The 13,570-nt window shown below is 49.0% G+C and overlaps 1 protein-coding gene across 1 annotated transcript in view; it reads left to right on the plus strand.

Moving 5' to 3' along the window:
* Positions 1-13,570, plus strand: part of Dip2b (disco interacting protein 2 homolog B) — a 172,057-nt gene that overhangs the window by 94,141 nt on the left and 64,346 nt on the right. The window contains exon 4 of the mRNA XM_051160350.1: positions 5,808-5,933. Within this exon, the coding sequence (XP_051016307.1) occupies positions 5,808-5,933 (126 nt within the window). The remainder of the gene's footprint in view (positions 1-5,807; positions 5,934-13,570) is intronic.

Below are 13,570 nucleotides of genomic sequence, written 5' to 3' on the forward strand. Positions count from 1 at the left end.
GACACGGATGCTTCAAGCCTCCCAAAGGCATATCAGTGGGGAGGATGCCTGGCTTTGGCAGCTTTGCTCACACATTTCATATCACATGTAAAAATGCTTTTGCTGGAGAGATGGCTCAGAGGTTAAGAGCACTGGCTGCTGTTCCGAAGGTCCTGAGTTCAATTCCCAGCAACCACATGGCGGCTCACAACCATCTATAACAAGGTCTGGTGCCCTCTTCTGGCCTGCTGGTGTACATGCAGGCAAAACATTGTATACTAATAAATACATAAATCTTAAAAAAAAAAAAAAAGTGCCTTTGGAGATAACCAGCATGCCTCACACATACCAGACAAGTGCTTGGCCACTGAGTTAGCCCCACAGCTCATTTTCTTATTATTGACAGAAAGATCCAGAAAATCTGTCTGTGGTCTAATTGTAAGCAGCACAGCAAGCCAGGCTTGAAAGGAACAGCCGTGTGACTCCACGATTCTATACCGAACTCTCACTGTTAGTTTGGATCCTGGTGATTTAGTGTCGGGTAAACGCAGCAGCGCTTCCATCTTTCACCCAGATAAGAGCTTGTCTTTGTCCAAGTCTCTTCTCTCTTTGCTTAAGGTGCCTGGCCCGTGCCACAGCATCATTCTTTCGGGTTTAATGCACTTCATACTATAGGCGGTATGGGCTTGACCTCAGCCAGCCGAGAGGAGCGTGCCCTGTGATCTGAGCACAGCGTCTGAGGGAGGTGGGCGGTGCATGGCGCTGAGGGCAGGCTTCGTGGCTGGTGCCGCCCCCGCCATTCTGAAGCGAAGAGAATGGCCTATCTAGGCAGGATGTGAGCTAGCAGGTCGGAATCCTGCCTTCCTGCCCGTCTCCTCACATAGAGCTGGGTTGCCAAGTGATTTACAGAGCCAGATCACTTACTGTTGAGGTTTGTTAGGAAAAACAAAAGAATGGCATAGAAAATACAGAGAAGCGTGAGAAATCGCTAGATGTTAGCTGTATTTTAGTGGCCTCCTACTGAGAACAGGTCGGATGGTACATGTGTCTGTAGGCGACTATTGGAATAGAAGGGCAGGTTCAGGTGGGGACCAGTGTGGTTCTGAGGGCCTGGGTGCTGTCTAGCTGGCATTGCACATCACCAGGGTAGGCACGCACTATAGACAGCTGGAGATGGCCAAGAGCTCACCCTCCTGCGTTTGCATCTGATTTTCCTAACTTAAGAAGAAAGATTAAGGGGAAATAAAAACCAGAAGCCGATGGGAGGAAACGATCAAGTGAGTGTTAATTTTACCTCAGTGGGTGAAACAGCTGCTGCCAAGCTGACAACTTGAGTTCACTGCCTGGGGCTGCCTGGTGGAAGGAATGAGCTGAGGCTGACCGCCCTGTGAGTGCCCGGCACCGGTACTGTCTTAGCTACTGTTCTGTCCTGTGATGAGACACCAGGGCTAAGGCAGCTTAGAGAAGAAACCGATTACTGAGGCTTGCAGGTGCAGGCGTGAGTCTACGGCCGCCCCGCACTGGAGCAGAAGCTGAGCGCTCACATCTTGAGACATAACCACAAGGCAAGAGAGCCTCCTTCTCCAGGTGACACACCTCCTCCAGCAAAGCCACACCTCCTGCCTCTTCCCAAACACTTCCACCAACTAGGGACCAAGTGTCCAAGCATGTGAGCCTATGAGAGCCGTTCTCATCCAAACCACCATAGGCGCAGCCCTATGCACCGTAAACATAAATGAATGCAGTAAGAGTGTTTAAGAGCATACCGTGGATTCTAGGTCCTCTGTAAAGACGCTCAGTAACTCTAGTGGGAAATAGAAATTGACGACGATGAGCTATACTGTTGTTCATTTTGGGAAAAAAGCTAAACAAGAGCCGGGTGTAGTTCGGGGTGATTGGAATCATAGCACTCGAGAGGCTGAGACAAGAACATTGTTAGTTCAAGGCCAATGTGGGCAACATATGGACCTGTCTGAGGCAGCAGCAGCAGCAGCAGCAGAAAAGCTAAAACCCAAGAGACTGGGGTCGATAAAGTACTTTCTGTGCAAGAATCCGACTTAAGGTGGGAGGTTCCCCAGCACCCATGTGAGACAGACAAGAGGGTCCCAGCCAGAGTGGGGTGCCCCCAGTGCAGTGAGAGAATCTGAGTGCTCCCACATAAACAGCCTGAGAAGAGATGGAGGCACCTGGAGCAGACCTCTGGGGTCCACAGGCACGCACACAGGCATCCCTTACGAGGGCACACAGGACCATGAAGCTCACCCCCTGCTGATAGCAAACCAGGATTTTGTTTTGTTTCCTATCGTGTTTTGAGGCAGGGTTTCTCTGTGTAGCCCTGGCTGTCCTGGAACTTGCTCTGTAGACCTCGAACTCACAGAGACCCACCTGCCTCTGCCTCCTGGGTGCTGGGATTAAAGGCGTGCACTACCACTCCTGGCTAGGAATTTTTTTTAAAGATTTATTTATTTATTTACTTATTTATTTATTATACATACAGTGTTCTATTTGCATGTACACCCGCAGGCCAGAAGAAGGCATCAGATCATGTTATAGATGGTTGTGAGCCACCATGTGGGTGCTGGGAATTGAACTCAGGACCTTTGGAAGAGCAGTCAATGCTCTTAACCTCTGAGCCATCTCTCCAGCCCCTGGCTGGGAATTTTTAGTGATGTAATTAAACTATGTTAAGGATGTAGCACAATCATAAAGCGCCTGCCACCCCTGGGCTCACCCCCAGCACCTAGCCTGCCACCCCTGGGCTCACCCCCAGCGCCTAGCCTGCCACCCCTGGGCTCACCCCCAGCGCCTAGCCTGCCACCCCTGGGGCTCACCCCCAGCGCCTAGCCTGCCACCCCTGGGACTCACCCCCAGTACCTAGCCTGCCACCCCTGGGGCTCACCCCCAGCATGGTATGAACCAGGCATGGCTCCATTGGCCTAGAATCCCAGCGTGTGGGAGGGAATTGAAGAATCAAGGTTATCCTCAGCCAAATAGAGACTTTCAGAACAATCTAGGCTGCCGTCTGAGGCCCTGTCTCAAAATAAGAGTTGTTTCTAAAAAACAAACAAAAAAAGCTAGAGGCAGATGGCTCTCTGAAGGCCGCCTGGTCTACAGAGTGATATGTCCTAAAATGAAAATGTTGGATTATTCTTGTTGTGAACACTAGTAAGAAAAATAGGAGTAACCTAATATTTGATATTAAGCAGTTGTTATCTGTTAATTCAGTGAAATCCTATAGAGCCTTTTAAAGTTATGCTCTAGAATTGTTTGCACAGTTAGAGTTTTTATTTTGTCTGTGCAGGGGTGGCTGCCTGGAAGAGCCTGTGGAGTGCAGGCTAGGAGTGGGGTGTGGTGGGGATTGACCAGTTCAGCGGCCATCCATCCGGGCCCAGATCCAGCACTTTTAAGAGTTGCTCAGCCCCAACACCTACCCCATCTGTGAGCTGCTGGACCGCTGTGAAGAGCCAGGTGGGGAAGGTGTCATCACAGCCAGAGATGACAGCCTGAAGCCTCAGAGATGCTCCAGGGTTTATGGTGCTTCAGAGACCAGAGGCCTTGAACCACACTGTGCTACGTGGCAGTGAATATTTGCATGGAGAACTGTTGGGGAAAATACATTTAGTGGTGGGGCTGCAGTTTGCAATGCGACTGCCACAAAGGAATTTGTGATGGAGGGTGGGAAGGATGGGAGAACAGAGTGGTACATATGCTGCAGAGAGAAGCGGAAGCACATTTGTGTCCGAGGCCTGAGCTACTACCTGAGGCCATGTGGCTGTCTGTGGTCTGTACTGTCACCTGAGGCCATGTGGATGTGTGTGGTCTGTACTGCCACCTGAGGCCATGCGGCTGTCTGTGGTCTGTACTGTCACCTGAGGCCATGCGGCTGTCTGTGGTCAGTACTGCCACCTGAGGCCATGCGGCTGTCTGTGGTCTGTACTGTCACCTGAGGCCATGTGGCTGTCTGTGGTCAGTACTGCCACCTGAGGCCATGCGGCTGTCTGTGGTCAGTACTGCCACCTGAGGCCATGCGGCTGTCTGTGGTCTGTACTGTCACCTGAGGCCATGTGGCTGTCTGTGGTCTGTACTGCCACCTGAGGCCATGTGGCTGTCTGTGGTCAGTACTGCCACCTGAGGCCATGCGGCTGTCTGTGGTCAGTACTGCCACCTGAGGCCATGCGGCTGTCTGTGGTCAGTACTGCCACCTGAAGCCATATTGATGTTCCTGGGCTGGCCTGCCACTGTGGACCATGTTGGTGACCGTGACTGGTACTGCCACCAGAGACCAAGTTGAGGTCCGTGGCACGTCCTGATGCTGGAGTCCAAGTAGACGTTCAGGGTCGGTCTGTGCTGTCACTAGGTACCACGTAAAAGGCCACGGTCTGTGCTCTGCTGCTTGTGAGGACAGGAAGCTGCTTCTGTGTGGTGGAGACGACTGCAGACTCACAGCTGAGGAGGAGACACGGGCTTCAGCGACAACCCAGGCAGGAAACCATCCAAGAGAACTCTTAAAAATTGTGATAAGGATGCTGAAGTACAGCTCTCCACAACAGAGGGCCACTCGCGAGGGTGGGCGTGGGGAGGACTGACTTAGGGGCTGGCCATGGGGAGTTTGACCATGCTACAGTGACTGTATGGACCACACAGATGGAGAGATAAGAGTGAGGGGCAGTGGGCCTGGGGAGGCTGGGAGGTGTGGTCTGGTGCACTACATGGAATTCTGAAATTCCCAAATAATCAGTACAAATATTAGGTTAACAGAGTGTTCATGTGTGTTAGTCAGGACTGCCTAGTCAGTGTAGGTCAAAGAAGGAAATGGCTGAGAAACCTCTAGAAAAGGAGTGAACTCCAGGGATCTCACTTGAAGCTGAAAATCTCTCCTTTCTGGGTCATTGTCATTAACTCAGATCCACTTTCTGATTCAGTTTGAATTTCCCCAAAGAAGGATGTGGTTGGGCCAGCTCATGTGAGATAACACTTGCGGAGCAGAGTAGTCGGGGAGGCTGTGGCTATAGCCGTTCCTCGGCAAGGAGAAATGGCCTGCTGGGCTTGCTAGGGTTTGTGAGAGCATCCTCTTTTCCAGTTATTCTTTGTGTGTGAGGTGCGTGTGTACATGTTTGTGTGTGCGCATGTTTGTGTTGGTGTGAGTGGATATGTGATGCATGTGCATGCGTGTGGAGGCCAGAGGTCCAGGTTGACTGTCCTGCTTGTAAGATGCCTGTTAGGGAGCAGCAGCCGCGTGCAGTGTGTGTGCTGCATGCAGTGTGAGGGCAGGTTTCTGTAGTGGGGCCGAGCTCTGTTGGGAATATGTTAACTTTGAGTCTTATGACACATGCAAGTAGAGGCCAGAGTTGTGTGTGGGCTGGCAGACACGTGACACATGCCCTTGTGACTTTCTAGACCAGCGTCACCCCAGAACTGAATGGTCTCACCACGCTCTCGTCCCGACAGCTCAGTATGCCCTCTGCTGCTTTTCTTGGAAGTGCTCTAATTCGACATTTCACTTTAGGACATGTCTAATTACTTCCTCAGAATTAACAACAATTCACTTAGAGGCAGAGCTCCCTGTGGGCACAGATGCTGGCTAGACTCCCGCCCCCTCTAGTTGGTCCTTCACTGTGTCTCGCAGTTGTGTGATCAGTCTGCAGATTTCTCTGTGAACGCACCCTTTTTACTTCCTCTGTTTCCATCTTCGGTTTTTATCTTATTTGATTTGAATCAAAAGATAGCTAACCGGCCTAAGACTCCCTTGGCGTTTTTAACAACCTGAGTGCTGAGTCCATCCCTCAGGTTACACTCTGAGTACAAATGTCCGTGTGTTTAACTTTCAGACATCCACACGGAAGCAGTCCAGGCTGCTCTGGCGAAACACAAAGAACAGAAAATGGCTTTGCCCATGCCCACCAAGAGGCGGTCGACGTTTGTCCAGTCCCCGGCGGATGCCTGCACGCCTCCCGGTAGGTACTCACCCTTTCTCTTTGACAGCCACTGTCCGGGGGTTTGGAAATACTCCTTTTTTTTTCTGAGGTAGGATCTGGAACTCTCTGTGCATCATCAGATGAACCTAAGGCGCATGCCCTGAAGGTGGCCGGTGCTGATGTCACTGTGTCCACAGCTCATCACAAGGCGTCCTTAGACCTATGCAGACGGCTTCCGTCTGAGCCTTCAGTGTTTACTGCCTACAGCATCCACTATTCGTGTAGTCAGTAAACACAAACGCAGGCCCATCTGCGGGAAAGTAGCTGTTTGTGTCTCTCCAGTGCGATCTGTAGTCATAGATTCAACCCATTAGTCTCAATTGATGCTTCAGCTCAGCTTAACGGCCATGATAGGACAGGATGGACTCGGGACAGAATTTTGTGTCATTAGAGATTTTAGGAGTACATTAACACGAAGTTGAAATCACTTTGGGGAAAAAATAGACATCTGTTGACACTTTTATATCTTTAAAGTTTTCCATTTTACAGTGAGGTCCAGAGATAAGTGGGAAGTAGAGACCGCCACCCACTACCAGACATGGAATCTTTATCCCTCCCAATGTAAATTTAGGAGTTAGAACTTTGTATCTGAGGACCAACTAGACAACCCTCAAAGTTCAGAATGTCACCAAATTTATAAAAACCTTAATTTTTCCTTAGATCAAATATAAGACAATGTTTTTTATTTGTTTATTTTTATTTTATGTGTATGAGTGTTCTGCTTGCATGCATGTATGCAGTATGTGCACTGTGTGTGCCTGATGCCCTTGGAGTCCAGAAGAGGGTAACTGGTCTGCTGGAACCAGAGTTACAAGTTGTTGCAGGTGCTGGGACCTGAACCTGGGTCCTCTGTAAGAGCAGCATGTGCTCTTTGCCGCTGCCGTGGCTATGTCAGGTGTCCCTGTAGGGCTGTGCTGTGTGGCTGTTACCACACTGAGCTTTGCTTACGGATCCAGGCTCATGTCACAGGGGTTGGCTCGCTTCTCAGAGCACTTGGGTTTGCTGTGGGCTCATTAGCTGTGTGCTTTTTCCCCTCACATTTGTGCTGTCAATATGTTTGAAAGAGAAATAGCTCTGTGGCTTCAAGTGTTTCTCAGATTTTAACACAGGATACCTCTAGCAGCCTAACACAATGAGGCCCTTTGTGTCCGTGATGGTGCATACTTCAGACCTACTCACTCAGAGTCTTGCATGGATTCCCTTCCGCATCTGTGCAGTATACAAGTCGGGTCCTTGGGCACAAAGGGGGCTCTCAGTCTAGTGGCCGTCCGTGTTGGCAGATCCCCTGCCGAATGTCTGAAGGTTTAGTTCCAGTAAATGGCAAAGGGCGGGGAGCAGTGTGGCATGCAGCCCTCTCCCAGCCTCTCTCAGAACAGTGTGGGTTCAGAGTAAATGGCTGCTCTCATGGCTTTGGGTCAGAAGTGAGAGCACCCCAAAGGGTGGGGAGGGGCCTCTCAAGGAATGGAAACCTTTTTATCAGCCCTTTCACAAAAGTCACCGCCACAGGGGAACTGAGGAGCGCGGGGAACAAATCACAGCTGTTCACTCTGAATGGGACCATAGTCCTTTGTAGTCTGTTGCAGTCCTCTCTGTTTCCACACATGCATGCTCTGTTCAGTTGGAACCTTCGAGAGGTAGCACAATGTTCTTGATCGATCACGTTGCAAATGTTAATAGTTTCATAGCAGAGATGCAGGACAGAGTGGCCAAGCGTCCTGTCCACTTGCCTTCTGTTCTAGAGGCTTCAGAACAGGACTTGAAGCACCTCCGTATGCTTTTAGGGACGTCTGTGTTGCGAGTAGAAAGTCTCTCCCACTAAGAGACGCTGAGGCCCCTCTGAGGCAGGCCCACACAGGCCCCGGCGTGATAGGTCTTGGTGGTCTCATCCAGCAATTCTGCACACACCAAGAATCTCTTAGTTCGAGGCCAGCGTGATCAACAGAGTGAATTCTAGGACAGCCAAAGCTACACAGAGAAATGCTTTCTGAAAACCAAAAAGAAAGAAAGATTATTGACTGCTCCTGCCTTGTTGCCGTGTAAGCACTAACAGTGTCCCAGCACTTGTGAGCGAGCTCTGCCTTGTTGCCGTGTAAGCACTAACAGTGTCCCAGCACTTGTGAGCGAGCTCTGCCTTGTTGCCGTGTAAGCACTAACAGTGTCCCAGCACTTGTGAGTGAGCTCTGCTGTGTTGCCGTGTAAGCACTAACAGTGTCCCAGCACTAGTGAGCTCTGCCTTATTGCCGTGTAAGCACTAACAGTGTCCCGGGACTTGTGAGCTCTAGCTCAGGGTACCACACGGTTTTATCTGCTTTATTGCTTTTGCTAGCCCCAAGTAGCCAAGTTCAAGGTTATATTTTAGGGGTGAGGAGGAAGAAGAGAAATGACATGACGATTCATCACTGAGTGGTGCTAAAGCCAGCTCTGGCCAATTAAAGGAATGGCAGCTGGGGGACTCAGTGATGGCGCTGATGTGCTTGTGTGACCCCAGCTCCAGGGGTCACTGGCCAGCCAAACACCCCATGCTCAGGAGAAACCCAGCCAGAAACATTAAGGTGGAGAGCAATCCAGCAAATGCCCCCCCCACCTACCTCCTGTGCACACACATGTAACAGAAGAACACGTGCCCCCCCCCCACCTACCTCCTGTGCACACACAGGAACAGAAGAACAGGTGCCGCGTTTGCACATTTCACAGTATTTTAGCCTGTGATCTCTGTACACTGACTGTCACCCCATACATGAGGGTTGAAGGCCCTTCCCCTTCCCCTCCGGGTGCTGTGTTGTGTGAAGACCACTTCTGGGGCCCTGGCCACTCAGCTGCTTTCCCTTTTGGGGTACACAGTCACCTGGATTACTAACCAGATGACAATTCAGCTCTACCTGATCAAAAGGTTTAAGGAGGGAACCCAGAAACTTTGCCTCCACTTGCAGTGCTGTGCAATTTGGAGCAATGATAATTGTTGGCGTGGGGAACTATTTGCCTTTTTTTCATAAATAACTTGCAAATAAGATGTCAGCCTAAGCCGGGCGTGGTGGCGCATGCCTTTAATCCCAGCACTCAGGAGGCAGAGGCAGGCGGATCTCTTGGTTCAAGGTTAGCCTAATGTACAAAGAGAGTCCAGGACAGCCATGGCTACACAGAGAAACCCTGTCTCAAAACAAAACAGAACAAAAAGACAAAAACAAAAGTCAGCCTAAAATGTGATTTTTGGTGCATACCCTAAACTACCATGGATTTGAGAAGTAAAGTTCTCTAACTGTGCAGTGACTCCTAGTTTCAGCGCCTGTGGCCTTACCCTGTCTTTTAGACTGCTTGGATTACTATCGTCCAGCTGTCTTATGTGCTGAAACCGTTAACTGATGTCATGAGACAATCACCTCAGCTCTCCCTCTGTAGAGGCCCTTTGTGTAACGCCATTAGTCAGTCACACGCAGACACAGTGCCAGCCCCACAGCAGGCATTCACTTATTTATTATTTCTGCTCCTGAGCATTTTCTGCAGTCTCTGGGCTTATCTCTCGCTGCAATGAGAGTGGGCTGGTGAGCAGTTGAACTCCTGCGCTGTGCCCCCAAGTTCTGCTCTGGTGACAGGGTTTCATGTGGATGTGCGCCCCGAACAGGGTCTTGCTTGGCAGTGGCCGTGGTTATTCTTGGGACTGGAGGACAAGGAGAAAGTTTCCTCCCCAAAATTTTTAAAAAAGATTTATTTACTTATTTACTTATTCATTTATTATGTATACAGTGCTCTGCCTGCATGTACACCTGCATGTCAGAAGAGAACATCATATCACATTATAGATGATTGTGAGCCACCATGTGGTTGCTGGAAATTGAACTCAGGACCTTTGGAGGAGCAGCCAGTGCTCTTAACCTCTGAGCCATTGCTCCAGCCCCCCTCATAGTTTTGTTTTTAGACTCTTCCTACACTATTAACCTTATTCTCTGTATTTCTATACAAGCGACATTCTGGGACACATTGGAGTATTGTCAGTTTTCAGTCTACCTCAAGGACGCTTTATGGAATCATGGTGCCTTACCCTGTGAAGGGCTTTCACATGACTAGCTCTGCCCTGCCAAACTGCTCCTTACAGATGATTTGCACAGTAGGAAGATCATAGTCATTAAGCGACTTGCTCACGGACAAACAGTAATGGTCAGACTCTGCCTTCGTCCTGATTTATCAGGGTACCAAGTGTCACGGGTAGGAAGTCCCTTTTCCTAATAGCTGCTTGGATTTGCACAGTTTATATGTGCACAGCACTAGAACGGTAGGCACTAACTTGCCATTGCCTCCACAGAACCACCATTCAGTCAGTCAGTGTTACCTGAGCGGAGGATGAGACTCGGTTCAGTTCCTAGCACCACACATCAGGCTTGGGGCAAGGGAGATGGCTGCTCTGTGTGAAGCGCTTGCTTGCAGTCACCCACTCCATGCCCAGAAGAGATGACAGACTGCCTCGTAGTGGTCGTCAGAGGCACTTTTTACCCTCCACGTCAGTGGATTATGGCTTACTTGCCCTCCTAAGCCATTGTTCAGCCCTATTCTGTCATCTGTTGGGTAGACCCAATGGCAGGATGTATTTTCCTCCTTCCTCCTCCTCCTCCTCTTCTTCATCTTTTTCTTCTTCTTCGAAAGATTTTTAATTTTGTGTACCTGAAGGTTTTGCCTTTATGTATGTACACCATGTGGTTTTCTAGAACTGGAGTTACAGACCGTTATGAGCCACCATGTTGGTGCTGGGTTCTAGAAGTTCAGAGCACTCAACAAGAGTCATTGCTCTAGCTCTGACAGGAGCTGTTTGTCAGGAACCTGTCCAGCTACAGTGTTCCTCAGCATATGCCACTGACTTTCAGTGACATGTGCTTTAGATGTCATTTTCATCCTTCTAAGTCTCTTAAAATTGGTTGGTTTTTATTTGTTTGTTTGGGTTTTATGAATTAAAGTTGGTACAAAATAAACAGTTTTGGGGGGTTGGGTTGGTACTGGGGTTTGAGCCCAGATCCTTGCACACCCTAAGCATGCAGTCTGTCCCTGAGCTACAGCTACAGCAACATGTTGAGGGGGTGCGTGTACTTTGCTGTGTTTTGGCATAGAAACACAGTTAAGATAATAACCATCTCTGCATCCCCTGAGTTCCTCATGGTCCTCCCACCCCGGGAACCACTGATGTGCTCTTCATCTCTATACACTACTTTGCAGTTTCGAAAATGCTTGTGTGGGGGCTGGAGAGATGGCTCAGAGGTTAAGAGCACTGACTGCTCCAACAGAGGTCCCGAGTTCAATTTCTAGCAACCACATGGTGGCTCACAACCATCCATAATGGGATCTGGTGCCCTCTTCTGGCCTGCAGGTGTATATGCAGGCAGAGCACTGTAGACATAATAATAAATAAATAAAATGTTTATTTTTTTTTTTAAGTGCTTATGTAATAGTACCATACAGTTTGGTCTCCTTTTTACAGGTTAAGGGGGAAGAAAGGGCTGGCTTTTTTCAGCTTAAGTATTTTGAAATTCTTCCATGTTGTATCCATCCCGAAGGTCACTCATGGCCACGTCAGGCTCCGCCTCGTGGGTAGACTGTGGCTCATCCGCCCACTTGTCTGTATTCACACACTTGAGTTATTTCCCATTTTAAGCTATTAAAAGTAACGTCCATGTTTGAGTCTTGTATAGATTCATGCTTTGAATTTTCTTGGGAAAATACCCCAGAGTGCAGTGACTAGCTAATACAACAAGTGTTCAGAATTTGTGTGTGTGTGGATGTTTTGCTGTGTTGTGTGGCTGTCTGCATCCCTGGACCTGGAGTTACAGACAGTTGTAAACTAACATGTGGGTGCTAGGAATCAAACCTGGGTCCTTTGGAAGAGCAGCCAGTGTCCTTGCCTATGGTGAAGCCCCAGCTGTTCACTATTTGAAATGAGCGTCTTAAATATAATGCCACACATGACTAAAGTCACAGCAACAAAGAACAGCTAGTAAAACGGGGCGTCGAGCAGTCAAGACACATGCGGCCGGGCGTGGGGGCGCACGCCTTTAACCCCAGCACTCAAGAGGCAGAGGCAGGCAGATTGCTGTAATTTCGAGGCCAGCCTGGTCTACAAAGAGAGACCAAGACAGCCAAGATAACACAGAGAAACCCTGTCTCAAAAACAAAAAGCAAAGCAAAACAAAAACCCAAACAAACAAAAAACCCAAAAAGCAAATCATCTATATGTTTCCTAATTGGTTACAAATAAATGGTAGGATTCTGATGAACACTATCAGGCGATGCTGTGTTAAATCACATCACACCAGGAAGGGCAAACCGTGCTTTCAGAATTGTTTCTGGGGCAGCTCAGCAGCAATGTGCTTGCCTAGCATGAAGCCTTAGTTTCGTTCCCTAGACCACAGGCAGCCACAAAAACAAGCACTATGTGAGCTGAGTAATGCCTCCTGACTGTAATCCCAGCACTCGGGAGGCAGAGGCAGGAGGACTGATTGCCATGGGTTCAAGGACGAGCTATCCAGGACTACATCACAAGACTCTTTCTGGTGGCCAGAAAGCACCACCAGATCCCTTGGAGCTAGAGTTGCAGGTGTTGGTGATCCACCTGACATGGGTGCTGGGATCTGAACTCGGGTCCTTTGACTGGACAAGTGTTTCTTCTTAACCTCTGAGCCATCTCTCCAGTGCTACATTTAAATTGTTACTAAGGAGGATATCAGCTACTGTGGCAGATGAGAAAGACAGAGCCCTTTCATCAGTGGTCCAGGGCGTGAGAGGCTCTGATGTGGGTTGTGAGGTGCCTGCTGGCCCAGCAGCAGCGTTAGAAAGGCGTCTTTCCATGCGTGGTCTTGGGCTCTTCACGTCTGTCACTCACTGTCAGTTTTGCCTTCCGTGCTTCAGCTGGTTTCAGTTTTGCTAATATCTTCAAATCCTCCTTGTCTCCGTCCCTCTCACCCTTCTTCCTTGCTGCTCCTCTACCTGATGCTGTCCCTGGCGCTTCTCCGCCAATCTCTGCTTACTCTGCAGAGCAGAGGCCCATGAGCTCCTGCAGGCTCCAAGCCCTGTGTGAGCAGCTCGCTGCCATGCTCGGCTCCAGTGCTCAGCTCCAGTGCATGTTGCTGAATAGATACATAGTCCTCACAGTGCAACGCTTTAACCTCCAGTTCCAAGAGTGCTAGGCCTCATGTTCAAGTGCAAGCCAGAGCCATGTTTTCCCCTAGCCTAAGCTGCGCCAGAGCGGTAAGCCATTAAACACAGGGAAGGGTTGGCAGGCAAAGCCGGTAATTGAATTGAAACACTACACCTAATTACATAATTGATCAAATACAGAAACATCATGCAATCAGTTTCTATAAACTCAGTAATGAAAATACTGTTTTTACTGTCTATAAAAATTGATTTATTCTGGTTTTAGGCTTACACAAATTAAAATGACAACGTAAGGGCAGCTTGTAAATCCAGACGCCTTTGTGGGATTCTAAGATGTCACCCAAAATACTTCATTCTTGTGGGAGCCACAGGCCCCTTGTCCCCCACTTTCTGATTGTTTACAGACTCTTTTCCTTTCAAGAGAGAATTGAAATGTCAAGAGTATTTTTTAGAAATTATAAGAAAAAGAAAGCTTTCTTTAA

Source organism: Acomys russatus, chromosome 17 (assembly GCF_903995435.1).
Source record: "Acomys russatus chromosome 17, mAcoRus1.1, whole genome shotgun sequence".
Lineage (NCBI taxonomy): Eukaryota > Metazoa > Chordata > Mammalia > Rodentia > Muridae > Acomys > Acomys russatus.